The 15704-nt window shown below is 38.2% G+C and overlaps 3 protein-coding genes across 3 annotated transcripts; 2 read left to right on the forward strand and 1 right to left on the reverse strand.

The window, feature by feature from the left end:
• The first annotated feature begins 5233 nt into the window (after window positions 1-5233).
• Window positions 5234-7854, forward strand: LOC133746003 (BTB/POZ domain-containing protein At3g05675-like). The gene is made up of 2 exons (XM_062174163.1): window positions 5234-5635; window positions 6283-7854. The coding sequence occupies exon 2, from the start codon at window positions 6336-6338 to the stop codon at window positions 7629-7631; it is 1296 nt and encodes a 431-aa protein (XP_062030147.1). The 5' UTR covers window positions 5234-5635; window positions 6283-6335; the 3' UTR covers window positions 7632-7854.
• Window positions 7855-8470: 616 nt separating this feature from the next.
• On the forward strand, window positions 8471-10627 carry LOC133707337 (uncharacterized protein C119.09c-like). The gene is made up of 3 exons (XM_062132890.1): window positions 8471-8845; window positions 9702-9850; window positions 10354-10627. The coding sequence occupies exons 1-3, from the start codon at window positions 8669-8671 to the stop codon at window positions 10490-10492; spliced, it is 465 nt and encodes a 154-aa protein (XP_061988874.1). The 5' UTR covers window positions 8471-8668; the 3' UTR covers window positions 10493-10627.
• Window positions 10628-13445: 2818 nt separating this feature from the next.
• Window positions 13446-15445, reverse strand: LOC133746506 (dof zinc finger protein DOF4.6). The gene is made up of 2 exons (XM_062174677.1): window positions 15226-15445; window positions 13446-14802 (listed from the first exon to the last, which is right to left on the reverse strand). The coding sequence occupies exons 1-2, from the start codon at window positions 15247-15249 to the stop codon at window positions 13924-13926; spliced, it is 903 nt and encodes a 300-aa protein (XP_062030661.1). The 5' UTR covers window positions 15250-15445; the 3' UTR covers window positions 13446-13923.
• Between the last annotated feature and the right edge of the window lie 259 nt (window positions 15446-15704).

The raw sequence follows: 15704 nt of genomic DNA on the forward strand, positions 1-15704 counted from the left end.
ATTAATATTGTGGTAATTAAATAATTTTTTTTTAATTAAAAAATTAATTAAGTGACTAAAGTGAATAACAAAGTTAAAGTTGAGTAACCAAAGTTATATATTTAAAAGGTGAGTGACCAAAGTGTCGAATAGGTAAAAGTTGAGTGATAATTTGTGATATTCTCCCTTGTACAAAATATAAACACAATGTTTGTATATAAGATAAATAAATTACGAGTTGATAATTTCGTTAAGCTAATAATATTTGAAATTACTTGGGAGCTTGGGACCCAAATGGTATCCATAGGATCTATAGCATTAGGAAACACTAGGGGGCTGAACGACGCCACGCCATGCTGCGGGGTTACTTGTGTATTTCAAAGGCTGCTGTTTTGAGTGATTTGATATATTTATAGAAGCAAAAAGTCGGTATACTAATCAGGCTTGTCTATTTACATTTTTCTAAAAAAATTATTCTAACCAACACTGTTTTTTATATGTTGGTTACAAAAATAGATAGACTTAACAAAAATATATTACAGTTGTGCATCATCAACCATTCGTCTATTATTCAATCTTATGTCAATCTCTATTGGAATCTGACATGCTTAAATCAAACTCTAAAAGAAATGAACCTTGCTTAGATTAAGGCCATTAGCTCTTATGAAAATATATTACAAAACTACCTCTATGCTGAAACCATTTTTTACTATGCTTTTCTGTCTCCTTTGATTGATATCGAGGTCATGGGTTTGAGTCACCATGGGGTAGGAGCGAAATTCTTTTATCCTCTTTAAAAATAAAAATAAAAATCTATGATGACTAACTATCATTCCTATATTGATATGATTTACAGTGAGAGCTGATTACAGCCAACCTCAGCAGCAAATGAGTAAACTGAGGACAACTCTGAAGATCACATGGTATAGAACAGGATATGATCACTGATTACTGTGTATGCAATCTTCTGATTATTCTCCAAGTTGTAGGAGTTTAGTTGTGGAGGAAAACAGATAGTAGTTTTGTAGAATTGAATTATGTTGTTGCATGAATTCCATTAAACAGTTCAAAAATACCACTTGCATTAACCTTAGGGACTATCCCCAGGGATGAAATCAGCTGTCTCTATTATTTTATCTCAATTCTGTTCCCTCAACATGATTGATCCACATAGATTAAAAAAAATATTTTCTTAATCTTTTGTTTTATTTTTTAATTTCTGTAGACCAATCATGTTGAGGGGACAAAATTGAGACACAGAAATCTGGGACAGTTGATTTCATCCCCCACACTCAAGGCCCTGGACACAAGCCCCCAGGTTTCAAATCCTTTGAATGAACTGATTAATAAGCATGAACAGATTAATTGCTATAAAAAAAAAATAGAGTATTAGACAGAAATGAAGTGTACAGGCATATCTTTAGTGTTTGCACGGTCTACCACTTCATAAAAATTGGTGATTAAATTAGGTGCCCAGCTGTGAAGCTTGATGAAACGAAGCAAAAGTCTTTTTCTTTTCTGATAAAAGGGTTATTGTCTATATTTCTATGGTATATGTATCATATCTGGATATGACTTGACAAGACTGTTTAGGATGAAATAAATTGAATGAAAGACATATTGTTAAGAGAAATAATGAAACAACACAATTTCTCAAATGCACAGTAACAGAATCAAAGAATGCAGAATTTCTTCATCTTCTGTGAGGTTAACCAAGAGTATATCTTATGCATTGGAAAATAGACTCCTTGCCGAATTCAATAGAGGTTCAGATACTGTGCATTTGTGAGCGGGAAATGACCACCACCCTATGCTGTTCTTCATGTAATATCTCCCCTTCATGTAACCAGACAGCAGCTCGAGGAATTTGTTGAGTGGGAAACAATTCAACTCCTGCAGAGTTAGCCCGTTCACCGCTAATGACATGATCGTCATTTTTCTTCTCATGAATTCACCAGTAGACTCGAGCTCAAAGAAAATCCTCAATCCCCCTTGCTCCTAATAGGCCCTAAAATGTAGCAATGAATTCGGGTTTGTAATCCATTTCAACATCCAATTAAAATTTAGAAGGCTCCAATTACCGATTTCATTAAAATCTTCGTTGAAATCGATGGATCCCTTCCATGACTGAATTCAGGCATCTTTACGCTGGTGAAAGGAAAAATGAATGGAAAATGTTAAATAGAGGCCAGTCATGCATGCAGAAACAAACCTGGGATTAAGATATGAAATCAATCTTTTACCTCAAATTACTTTGATTATGGAGGTTTCTTAGTTTACCTGCTCTGTTTCACATTACTCATCATTTTTTAGTATAATGATCGAGTTCCCCACAACACTAATTGGTTTAATCGAGTTGTTCACTACTTCACTTGTTCTGCATTGAAGTTAATAGATTGAATATATTCCCTTCCATTTGATTATTGGGTTCTCACAATGAGCTTTGAATTCATACAGAAATAAGGGCCCAAGAGAAATTTGTCAATCATCACAATCAAACAAACCCAAGCCCACTTCTCTTACATTATTCACCATATATATTCCTACATTATGATATGGTGGCTACTTGGGTTTAGGAAGAGCACAACAACAATGCTTTCCACCAGCTGGGTTGGTAACACATTTCACTGCACGAATACCCTTGGCTGCACATAGGGGCTTGCAGTCCTTACTTCTGTTACAGTCACCTATGTAAAGGCAACTGCCTCTGGCATTAACATCTTTTGGTGCCAGACTATAGTCCAAGTCAGTTTCATCGTCGAAATTGCAAAGATCGCTTTCTGCAGTTCACCATAGATCAACATTTAGCCTCTAATATCTTATATAAGATAAATCACAAAGGGAGAGATACATCGTACATACCAGGAGGGTCTGCTGCGGCATAAAAAGAGAGCTGGAACAAGATCAAAACAACAAAGGCAAGAAGCAAATGAAACTTGGATAAGGAGGAAGCCATCACTGGATTATTAATTTCTGGTACCAATGTTATTAGTGTGACTACTCAATATGGACTGAGACCTGGATTTATATGCAAGGAAAACCTTATCCTAAAAATGTCTCTCTTAGGAATCTTCAAATTGGATAAGTAAGCTGACACTTGTTTCAGTTCAGCAACAGACCAAAGCTATAAGCTTCTGTTAAAGTAAAGATTTCCAGATTTACCCTGATACCAACCCACTAAACACCAAACAAAAGTTTTTTTTTTTTTTTTTTTTGAATAAAGGGCTGGTGCGGCTGCCCTCAAGCCTTGATTAATGAAACTGTCGTATACAAGGGGGGACATTGAGCCTAAACCCCTGATTACAATAAGCATCTAGAGTATTTTCCGAAATAATATCAGAAATCTCTACAGGAGACTTGTATTCTAACAAGCACCAACTAGCAAATAGTGCACAAATAGCTACTCCATTTGCTTTAACATATCAGTGACACAGCGGAAAGATAACTCGATATGTAACCCGATTACAACATAGCATAATTACCAGCTTTAGCACAGCTTTCCCCCTATGTTGCTGCTGGAGAATAGCTCTGGCGACACTCAGTTTCATCTTACCACTATGAGGGTGCGACCATTTGGGAACTCGTCACCTAACTAGGGCAAACCAGGCACATAAAAGGTGCAGTCCGGGACTAAGCCCACGTCGCCCTGCCCTAAACTGACAGGGACTTATTATGGCATATAGCCATCATTACCTACTAAAGACCAACAACAATAAAACATAAAGTAAATAAAATAAAGGGAATTTGGGCCCAGAGCCCAAAGCCCAGTCAGCCCAACCAAAGAGGAAAACCGAGCAGCTTGCCACCGTCCAGCACACCAGATCCACGCCGTCCTACTACCGACGACCATCCTCCTACATCGAGCGAACTCCAGCAGCCCCTCCATCCTTCCATCCTCCCCAACACACCTGTAAGCATCGCCGCCACTCCCATCCGCTCCTCTGCACCTGAAGGTTCCAAGCGACACAGACCAGATTGAAACCCTCCGATCCGATCTGATCCCCTCAGATCCAGCCTTCACACCTTTGGGCGACGCCGCCTCTTGCTGACCGTCGTCCGGTCGTGGGGAGATTGAGCCCAGCCCCATACTCAAGCCACCGAGCCCGCAAGCACCGCCACCTCGCATTTTGGGCAGCGAAACCACCACGCAGCCTCCTCTCTGACGTGATTGATTCCGTGGACAACCACCACCGGGCACTAGGCCCCTTCCAAACCCGTCCGACGACGCCGCCACAAGAGCGAGCCGCCGGAGGGTACACACATGGGTTTTCGCACTTCTCTCTTAACAGAAGAAGAAATATTATTTCCTTATATTAACACCAAACAAAAGTTAAGGATAGAAGATTTTCCGCATTATGTATTCAAAAAAAAAAAAAAAAAGATTCTCGACATTGAAGTCAAGTTTGTGGCCACCAACGTCCTCAAAATCGGCCTTAAAGGCCAGTCTCTATGTTCCTCTCACTTTGAAATTGGAAATTGTATGTGATTAGGCATTCCCACTGCATGTCCATGAAAACTTAATTTCTCAAATGAACAATTAGTTAAGCAGGGACCATCATTATCACAAAATTATACCCTCAATTTCTTATTGTCGAAGTATGTGTTGTGGGAAATTGCAGCCTTCCTCGCATTCTCGAAGCTAATAACTCAATTATTAATGATTGTATGAGAGACAGATCTGGCTAAACGCACAAGAAATCTCCCCAACCATCATCAAATAAAGAGGAGGTGCAGAGTCACTAAAAAGACCCAACTCTAGTGAATAGAGGTACAGAGGTTGTGGCTAATTCTTGAAAAATTTTCAAGTTGAAAGAAGAAAGAAAGTGAACAAACTACAAAAACAATGTTTTTATTTTTTTATTATTTTTTATCAAGATCGCACAGTATTCTCAAAAGTTTCATTCTCCTTAGCCACTAAGAATAGATTGAGATTTAAACTTCAATCAACATCAGCAGAATCCAAACCCGAATGTGGGGGTTCTATACCTGAAGACTCTTACCAATAAGATACATAAATTATGACTTGATAATTTAGTTAAGCTACTGATCTTTCTAATTACCTGGGAGCTCGGGCCCAAATGGTATCCATAATATCTGTAGCATTAGGAAACATTGATAGCAAACTCCATTTGGCTCTGTTTAGAAAATTGAATCAACTCGGCACTTGGTTGCAACTTGTGCAAGTTGTGATAAAACTAAAGAAAAAGTAGCCAACTTTTTGGTGTTGATCCTCCTACACTAACTAGAAAGAAAAGATATGTTTCATGCTTAGATCCAATTCCATACACATAACCCCAGTCTCTCTACCAATCATTTGCCCCCATTCTAGAGTGATGTACATTTATTGCACCAAATTGCCCTTTAAGAAATACACTAATCTCCTCCCATCCCTTAACACATCACCCTAGCTACAATCAAACTCCAGGCCATTTTGGTCATTCAAACAACTTTTGTCCCTACACTCACATCTCAAAGTTTTTGTTTCTCAGTTGATTAGCTGAAGTTCAGAGAACTCTGGAAACACCTGATGGCTTTCATCTATGCGCTTTTCAATTAAAAAAAAAAAAAAACTGCCGGAAAATTCAGCAATTCACAGCGGATCCGGTTTCTGCAGTTAAAGCTTGGAACCCATTTCTGCGGTTCATACAATTAGGGGGTGAGTTTTTTTTTTTTCATTCAAGAATTCCCAATTGAAAGAAAGGAAGAATCTTGATTTTGGGATGATTAGAAAGATTGGAACTTTGAATTTGATATGCCAAATAGTTGAATGGGGACTTCCTGAATCAATTGGGTTTCCAACAATTAGTCATCTTTTGCTAGAAACATTTTTGGGTTTAGTTCTTAATTTGTCTCGTTAATTATTTACAGCTTATAGTGTTAGTAGATATTTTAACATGAATTATGTGGATTGAGGAATTGATTTGTGAGCTTTGTTGGTTTTGTTGATTGGGATACTACTTTGTAGGTGAAAGTGTCTTCTTTGTTACTAGTGGATGTAATTTCTTAACATGTACTGGGTTTCATGGAGTCATGATTGTCTGTGAAATTCATTGTTTAATGAACATTGAAGAAACTGTGGTCAGTTCTATACACATTTCATACTTTGTGTAGATGTATGGAACATGGATCAGCTATTGTTAGCTTGCAAAGCACTTTGAAAATATTCAGTTATTGATACGTAATACGTTATCGTGGTGTTTTGGATCGTGTTATTGTTCAAACTACTTTTGAGTGCATAATTTGTTTGTATTTCTTAGAATTTATGTGGATTGACCAACTGCCTATGTCAAATTGTAATTTCAGTTGAAGTTAGTGTGCTCTGTCAATTGTTTAAAGCATGAACCTTGTTGCCGCACATGGACAAAGCTTTAAAAACCAAGCCTTGCAGACTTGGTGATCAGAATACCAGCGACGTTGTCATCTGCTTGAAGGACAGAGAGGGAAGACACCAACAGTTTTACTCCCACTCATCTGTTCTCATAAAAAGGAGCAAGTACTTTGCTGAACGGTTGTCTAATCCAGACCCTAGTAATTCCATTAATGTTCATTGCTCTGAGGTCAACTATGATCACCATGTCAACCTGTTGAGGCTGCTCTATCTTCCAACAGAGTTGATTTTGGACGCATTGGACTCTGTTAAGTCTGCTGTCGGTATTCTTCAGTCAGCAGTTTCCTTCAAGTGTGACGAGATTGTGTCCTGCTGTATCCAGTACTTGGAGGCTGTTCCTTGGGAGGACAAAGAAGAAGAGCACATCTTAAAAGCTGTATCAAAGTTGGGTCCTATAGCTATGCCCATAATAGCTAGGATCCAACCAGTTGATTTAGCTGCCACCAAAACTGTTTTGATCTCAGCAATTCGTGTTGCCACATCCATTGTTGGACCATGTCCTCCATTCGGCAATGAGCTTAAAACTTCTGCTCAAGAGCAAGTCGAATACATGTTAGGAGAAGATGAGGATACACCGTTGGTCACAGCAGATGATGAAGTCAGATCAGTGGTAAGAACAGGTCTGTCACATATTTGTGCAACATTTGAAAAGGATTTGTCTTCCTTACTTTTGGAGCCAGACCTTGCATCCGAGACAGCAGATGTGAAAATAATGCATAGTTTATCGGATCTTGAATGGATGTGTAGCATACTCGGAAAGATGGATTTGATGAAGGATTTCGTTTCCAACTGGGCTGAAAGCTCCAGTAATGTTTTAGGAGTGATCGAGGACAAGAAACTTGATTCGTTTATGTGGGGCTTGAAGATTAAGCTCATAGAAGTCACTGCTAAAGTCTTGGAAGCAGTTGGGTATGGTAATGTGATTCTTCCAGCTCCAATTCGCTTGACATTACTGAAGTCATGGCTCCCTTATATTAGGAAGATGAAGCCACTCTTGGATAAAAGGGGCAGCGAGGACACAGGTTTTCCATACAAGATGAACGAAGACTTGTGCCAGACCATCGAAGGTGCCATTGTCACCTTAGTACTAGCGTTACCATCAAATGATCAAGCCGACATTCTGGCGGACTGGATGAGAGCCGAGCAGGTTCGGTATCCGGACTTGAGCGAGGCTTTCGAGGTCTGGTGTTTCAGAACAAAGTCCGCAAAGAGAAGATTAGTGGAGGGATTGGATGGGGCTGGCAATGCCACACTTACGCTCTGATAGTTTTTGCTCTCATATGTTGTAATATTGTTTTATTTCAGTGGAAGGACATTATCAAACTGGTAATGATTCCATTGCATTCATGTATCTTTGACATAATTGAGCTCCTTCTAAGAAGATTGGGCCTCATTTATATGCATTTTCCCCATATTATTCTCCAGTACAACTAAGGTTACCACTTATGTTTATTCATAGTTTTATACACTGTTGAATTTCTGTAGCATTTGAATAAGTTCATGTTTTTTTTTTGGCGAAAATAATGAAGAATTTTTTTTTTTTTTTTTTAATTTACTTGGACCAAGATTTTCTGGGGGTGATTCTGTAGAAAGCTCTTCACCACACCCATGCTCTTGTTTAAAAATTCGTATGGCAATTATATCCTTCTTGGCGGTCAATCATTGCTTACTCTAACCATTCTTTGGGGTAAATATGAAACTTTGTTTATTATCATATTATTTCAATATTAAGGTTAATTCTAACAAATAAAAAATAGGCATTTGATAAGATATTCTACCACAGTTTCGACTTTCGAGTATGTCATAGTTTCAAGCATGATATTTCATTCTAATTCTAATTTATGTTGAAATCATCTAACAGTGCGACTTTAAAAATGCATTCATCGCAAACAAATAATACTGGACATTTACGTACTATGCTATATTCAGTAAAAAAAAAACAAAAACAAAAACAAATCTAATTCTTTAAAAAAAAAAAAAAAAAAAAAAACCCATGATATTTTGATATTAACGAGCCATGTGGACCCAGCAGTTTGTTAAGTCATCACCGCCCCCAAAAAAAAAAAAAAAAAAACGATTTGGAAATGCCTATCAAATACGATTGATATCACGACTAGACTTTCTGGTTGGTGATGATGAGCATCTCCTCCTCATTACCTTCTTCATCGTCGCCGCTCTTCATCTCCATCTCCATCTCCTAGCTCTCTCTCTCTCTCTCTCTTCTTTTCCGTTCAATCTCCGCCGCACATATCCAAATCCGGAAATCCAACGGTGTAAGAGGAGGAGGAGGAGGAGGAGGAGATGTACGTGACGGCGGTGCGACCGACGGATCTGAATCGGAACACGGAATGGTTTACGTACCCCGGCGTTTGGACCACCTACATTCTCATCGTCTTCTTTTCATGGCTCATCGTTCTCTGCCTCTTCTCTTGCTCTCCCGGCATGGCCTGGACCATCGTCCACCTCGCTCATTTTCTCGTAAATCTCTCCTTTTTCCTTCTCCTTTGTTTTGTTTGATTTCATTACCAATCTTAGCTCGCTTGCTTAGTTTCCTGCTCATCTATGCGTCTGTGTGTGGAATTTTTTGTCAAATTTGGGGGATTGTGAATCTGAATCCTTAGGGTTTTGATGTAGATGATGATGAATTTGAATCAATTTCGTTGCTTAATAGCAAAAACAAAGCTGAGAATTTCAATAGGTAAACACTCGTGGAAGTGAGCACGTTAATCTCTCTGTATCGGAACACGAAAGATGATGTAGTAGATTGGATGCAATTTGAAAGAATCTGACTGTTCTGAGATGTTTTTAGAGAATCGGCCGCATCTCATAACCCCGAAGACACTAGATTTCCTAAGCAGGATGAGGGAGAATGAGATAAATGTCTTATTGATCAAGTCCTGATGAGTAATTATATAGAGTTTGAAATGTCTATTTTGTGATATGCTGTTGGGAAAATTAGTCAAATTCTGGATGCGCATAGGCTTTGTGAACATTGTGTATGCTCAAATCATCCATATTTATGGTTCAACACTGCTTTCTGAGGTTTTGCATATTTGGAATAGCACAATTAATAGTGACTAATATGGCCTTCATATTATTCTCACAACCCTCGAGTTGCTCGATATTAAGTAGTTGCTGCAAATTCTGTGTGGAAGTGTCTGTTATGTGTTTCTTTCTGAAAAGTAAAAAGTTGATGCATTGCTGGAGATTACTCAATTGTGTAATAATGTTTATCCACCGCACTATGTTTACATAAGAGTTGGTGACATACAATCTTCCTCTTGATACTTATACCTACTTATTAGTTCTGATTGTCTTCACGTCTTCCTTTCAGGTTACGTACCATTTCTTTCACTGGAAGAAGGGAACACCATTTGCTGATGACCAAGGTATCTACAATGCGCTTACTTGGTGGGAGCAGATAGACAATGGCAACCAGCTCACTCGAAACAGAAAGTTTCTAACTGTCGTGCCTGTTGTGTTGTAAGTACTTTAAGCGTTCCAAGTATTTTAAGCTTTCATGTATATTTCACAAGTACTTTAAGCTCTCTTATATAAGCCTTTCAGATTGGATTTGTAAAAGTAAATGTAAATTCTTTCACAGTGGAGACTGGAGAACGCATGGTTGCACCATTAAATATCTCCACACTTCATAAGTGTAGAACTTTACTAATGGCTTCACAGATCACACTTTTTGACGACCTAGTGAAATGAAGGACAGTAGTATTATGTAAATCCTTAGGTTTGTTTCAACCTTGTTATAGTTATACAGTCAATCCTTCATGACTAACTACTTGTCACCTTTTTGCTGATTAGACTTATTTTGTTCTTATGTATAATGGAATGCACTTGACCTATTAGACAAGAAAGAATACTTTTTTTTTTTGGTCGGTAGACAAGAAAGATACGGAAGTATATCTTTATTTGGACATGCTGCTATTCTATTTTAATGCTCAATCTTGTTTAACTCATTCATGATTTTGCAGGTATTTGATAGCATCTCATACAACAGACTATCAAAATCCAATGCTCTTCTTTAACACACTAGCAGTTTTTGTGCTGGTAGTGGCAAAGTTCCCAAACATGCACAAGGTTCGTATATTTGGAATCAATGGTGATCTCTGATCTCTAAAAGAACAAGGTTGACTTCAGTTTTCTTGGTCTAGTTTATATTGGCAATCAAATCTAATGGTATATCCCTGTTGATGTTGAAACTGGAAACAGTATTATTTTTTGAATGAATTGAAACTTTTACCCCTCCTGCTCTCTCGGTTGCATATTATACTGACTGGGAATTGTGCAATACATTATTTTCTTGTTATAATTTTGAAATTCGGTGCTGCATTCATTGTTATTTATTTCTATTTTCCACTTTATGACCCAATGATTATACACTCAAATTCCCACATAGAAGAGTTACGGTGAGTAATGCACCTGCAACTCCCGGATGTGATGTAGATAATACAATTGCAGTGATATCTTCATCCTCAGTCTGCTTTCTTTTAAGTCGGTATGGCACTATTGAGTTTACTCACTTAGGGCCTGTTTTGTATTGCTGTGGCATAGACGAGAGCTGTACTTTTTTTTTTTTTTTTTTGTGCGTGAGAATGATCAGTTGTCGCTTAAAACAGCATTGTCAAAGTCTTTGGTAGGTAAATTTCAATGCAGAAGTATTGTGGTTGTATACAATAACTAGAGGAAATGGATTTGTTAAACTATTTAGGTAGCCCTGTGAAACCCCTGGAATCATTTATTTCAGTAATTGTTCATGAAAACTTGGATTTGTTGTACTATAGGGTACCTAAAATTAATTTGGCCCGTCTGAATTATCGGTGGGAAAAACTTAGTTTCAATTTGATATGGTTTGCTCTGGGCAGCCTGAAGCCTTGAATGAATTATTATTATTATTATTTTTTAAAAAGATAAAATCCCCACCTGACTCATTATCATATGTAGGTCTGGCAACGTGCGGGTATAGTGCGGGTTTTTAACGGGCCGATACGATAAAAATTTCCTAGCTTAACGGGTTTCACGGGCTAAACCCGGCGGGTTTGCGGGTTATCTGTTGTAACCTGTTAAAATCCGTGAACATAATTTTTTTTCTTTTCAAACCCATTGGAACCTGCAAGCAGATTCACTGCCGGTAGCGCACATCAATGCCTTCCCTATTATAAGTGCAGATGTAACAATCATACCTCACATTTTCAAAATCTAGGTATGACAGCAAAGCTATAATTTTTACAAAAAAAAAAAAAAAACTCCAATTCAAAAATCTGGAACCAACAATTAAATTGAACCCACCAGTAAAAGCAGGAAAATCAAATCCAGAACAAATATTCATTCACATTAAAGTGTCAGCCTTTACTCCACTACACCTAAAAAGACAAAGTAAACATTGGAAACATCAAACTGTGATGAACACCCACATAGAGATTAATAGAAAGCATGAGAATTTGTGAGATTAAGACCCAGAAGGAGAAAAATGGAGGGAGAAAGCGAAGACCTTTGGAGAGAGAAAGCAAAACCTCTCTGTGAGAGATAGAGAATTGGGTTTTGGGTGAGGGAAAAGAAAAGGGTAATTGGTTTTTTTTTTTTTTTTTTTTTTGAGTTAACAGGTTCAGCACGCACAACCCGTTAATTTACGGGTTTTTGGCGTGCGGGCTTTTTTCAGCACGGATTAATAAACAGGCGGGTTCGTGCGAGTTTGCGGGTTACTGGTTTAAATGTCAGGCCTATTCATATGCTAAGAGAATCCTATATGTGGACCTCTATATTTGTTGATTTTATAAATATCAACAACTGACGCTTCACGGGCAATCTTCGCTAACAAGACTACTAGATCTTTCACTCCATTGAAGCAAAAGTTGAATTCTAGTCTACCACGTGGACTTACTCATTGTCAAACACATAGATACGTCAATATGGCCTAAACTTTTCACTGAAGGAAAGTATCTGATGAATTGGAGACACGCTTTTTACTTATTGGAAAAACCTAAGCACTAAAGCACAACAGGAAGAGGCCAAAGACATCACTACAGATCCGGAAAGCACCATTGATCCAGTTTCCATCTTTTATGGACTTTGCTAGGTGACCCTTTTTCTATAAATAGCTGGAACGGCCACTAGGTTTCTCAAGGCTGTGCCTCATTCTTGGCGTTCAAGGAATATGGTTTGTCATTTTCAGCTTGGACCAATGTAGCATATGAACTCATGGCCTAGATTATTGTGGCTCAATTCCAAAACTACCCTTAGAGTGAGCTAGGTGGAACTAGATTAAGTGGGTTAATATTATACCCAAAATAAGTGAAATACTGAAACACCGGCCTTGCGGGCATTGTTATTATGTAAGTGGCTTACAGCAAGAAACCAAAAGAAATCGGATTTAAAAATTGGGGGGAGGTAAGAGTTCAGATCTGGATGGATCAACTTAGTGGGGTGTATTATTCTCTCTTTAGCACACTAGCCAAGGGGAATGTTTTTGTGGGTCCCAACAAGGACCAAAGAAACAAGGGTTTGTCAGATCTTTCTCTCAATCTCTCATTTCAGTGAGACTTGGAAAAAAAAAAAAAAGGAGGGGTGGCATGGAAGCAATGATCATTTCTGGAAATAGATTATAAATGGGAGACATTGTGAAGGAGTCTTCAAAACTGTTTGGATATATTGATAATAATAGCCTCACCTACTGTGAGAGTACTGTGAGAGAGCTTAGAGCTTAGCTTAGCTAAGATTTCTGGTTGAGGCAGGTGGTGTTTAGCACTGGTTCCAAGTAAGAATATGGAGATAGATCAGATAAGCTGAGGTGGTGGTTATACTTTTTTGAAGAGTTGTTTATAGCAAAGTCATGTGGAAAGTTCAGAGATTCTTACCTGGCTAGCTCTATCTTCAAATCTCTTTAGCTAGCTTTTTTCTGTAAATGGCTGGAAGAATCTCTGTCCTGGTTAATAAAACCTTAAACTAAACAACATCACATAGAACAGAGAAGAAAGAGATACCTAGCTAACTTAGCTATCCATAAGTAGTACATTATACATTATGTATGTAATAATTATTGATTGTACCAATTAAGCTAACCAACCAATGACAAATTACAGTGGGCTGCCCTTTACTTTCTCTTAGTGATAAAATAGCTAGAGAAGATCAATTACATGAGATAAAGGGCATTATGCAAGAACAGTAGTGCATGCCTCTTCTCTACTAGCTACATACCCTAAAAAAAATTCTGGCCTGCTGGTCTTCTTGATCATCATTGCTTCTAATATCCTCATAGAGTAGTAGTAGTAGTAGTATCCCAATAAAAAGTCGCCCTTAATTTTATGAAGCCAATCTAAAATAAGCTCCAAAAAAATAACCCACCATAATTAAACCAAGACAAAGTAGAAATCCAAAGTGATAAATTAAGAAAGCCCCATGTATCCTATGATCTGTTAGTACTTATGAACTCAGGAATCCAAACAAGTCACCCGCCACCATGAGAGAAGAAGATTAATAAATAGAGATTAAAATCAGAAAGAAAGAAAGAAGAAAAAGACCAGGAATATTTCGATCCTCTTAAATTTTTACCATGTTCCTCCTCCTAACATTCCAGTCCAATACCCAGTTGAGTCTCCACCATGATGATGCTCCTTGTTGTTCTGCTGATGATGATCAATTCCACTACCACTGCCCGACACTTGTTTCAAATCCTCAAATGGAAACAAAAGCCTCCCACTATTTTCTTGAACATGATGACCTTGTAGAGCACTCCCATACCCACTTCCAAGCCCATCAAGAGAGAAATTAAGGGTTGGCTTGATCATCAACTCACTCATGGGAAACCCAGATGTATATACACTTGCACTGTTGTTGCTGCTGTTGGGATCTGAATTAGGCACTGGCATGGGCATGAAGGAGTTCAAACCCCTGGAGGTCAAACCAGTGAGAAGCTCCAAAGCTGAGAGGTGAGATGCTGTTGTGGTAGTACTAGAAGAGTTGTTGTTCTTGTCACTGTTTTGATCAATGTTGGGGATTTGATGCTGTGCAAAAACTTGATTAGATGGAAAGCCCAAGTTTAGATCTTGGCCTTGGTTACCTTGGTTGCCTTGGGGTTGTATCAGATCAGGAAGCCTCTTTGATGAGTTGTTCGAAATATTAGAAGTTGTTGTTGATGAGGAAGAAGATGATGATCTCTTGTTCTTCCTTGAGCCTCCACCAACTGGGATGTTCCTGAGGGACCCGCCTTCAGTCCAGTACCTTCTACAGGTCTTGCAGAAGTATCTGGGTTGTGTGAGGCTGTAGTTGTTGTAGTAACAGAATTTGGTGTTGGTGGAGTTGCACCTTGGACAGTTTAGGGCTGATTCTTTCTGAGGCCTTGCAAGTTTCCTCTCTAGATTATTCGCAGAAGAAGGCTTAGGGCATGTGTTTGTCACTATCTCTTCTATTGGTTTCACCACAATTCCCTAAGAAAATGAACCCAAATTTCAGATCAAACAAAGACGCTAATAATCAGTACTGGTAGTGCGGAAAACTGAGAATTTAAAGAGGGAAAAGAAAGACAAAGAAGATAAAAACAAACGAGGAGCTGCTTTTTTTTACACTTTTCAGAATTGTATCAGACAGCAAAAAAGAAAAGAAAATATGGAGTTCTTTTCCTTTATCACCTAAGCAAAAGATAAAGTGAAACAAACATGGTTTAAGAACTGATAGAAACTACAACCAATTTTGAGTGGGGACTTGAACAACAACACCATCATCCTCATACCAAAAGGCCATTTATAATTCACAAATGAACAAAAAATGAGCAGAAGCCATATATATGAAGAAAGAGGAGGAGGAGGAGGAGAAGGAGGAGGAGGAGGTTGGTGAATCTCTGTGTGCTGTACCTGTGGCCATTGAGCAGTGTCCATGGCTGAAGCGAAGCAAAGGTAGAAGAAACTGTTATCCTCAAAAAGAGCGAAAACCACTTTTCTTGAAACCGGGTACAAAAGCTGAGAAAAAAGAATGTTTTTGAAGGGTCTGTGTGGACGTTCTTCTGTGTATGTATGGCCCTTGCTTTATGTGTTGTTGGGTGTGTGAAAAAGAGAGAGAGAGAGAGAGAGAGAGATGTTGCTTTGTCCAATTTAATATGTATAGTAATATTCTTTCATTTCTAAAGTATTATATTCTATACCTCCGAGAAGGAATATTTGTCTGCAGATTTAGTAATTTAATATGATAGCTTCAATTCGGTTGTACATATTTCTCTGCTACGAACACCAGAAAACACGGCCTAAGTCAGATTTTTCTCATTGCATTCAATCAGTTAGCTTGTCAAGTTAATAGCTTATATATAAACCCTGTGGAAATTTCTTATCAATCTAAG

Source organism: Rosa rugosa, chromosome 4 (assembly GCF_958449725.1).
Source record: "Rosa rugosa chromosome 4, drRosRugo1.1, whole genome shotgun sequence".
Taxonomy (NCBI): domain Eukaryota; kingdom Viridiplantae; phylum Streptophyta; class Magnoliopsida; order Rosales; family Rosaceae; genus Rosa; species Rosa rugosa.

Excerpts from the sequence above, each read along its gene's own strand:
- LOC133746003 (XM_062174163.1), top strand. The coding sequence starts at position 6,336 with ATGGACAAAGCTTTAAAAACCAAGCCTTGCAGACTTGGTGATCAGAAT.
- LOC133707337 (XM_062132890.1), top strand. The coding sequence starts at position 8,669 with ATGTACGTGACGGCGGTGCGACCGACGGATCTGAATCGGAACACGGAA. Across the intron at positions 8,846-9,701 it reads TCCACCTCGCTCATTTTCTC|GTTACGTACCATTTCTTTCA; the intron begins GTAAATCTCTCC and ends TCTTCCTTTCAG. Across the intron at positions 9,851-10,353 it reads ACTGTCGTGCCTGTTGTGTT|GTATTTGATAGCATCTCATA; the intron begins GTAAGTACTTTA and ends ATGATTTTGCAG.
- LOC133746506 (XM_062174677.1), bottom strand. The coding sequence starts at position 15,249 with ATGGACACTGCTCAATGGCCACAG. Across the intron at positions 14,803-15,225 it reads ACACTGCTCAATGGCCACAG|GGAATTGTGGTGAAACCAAT; the intron begins GTACAGCACACA and ends TCATTTTCTTAG.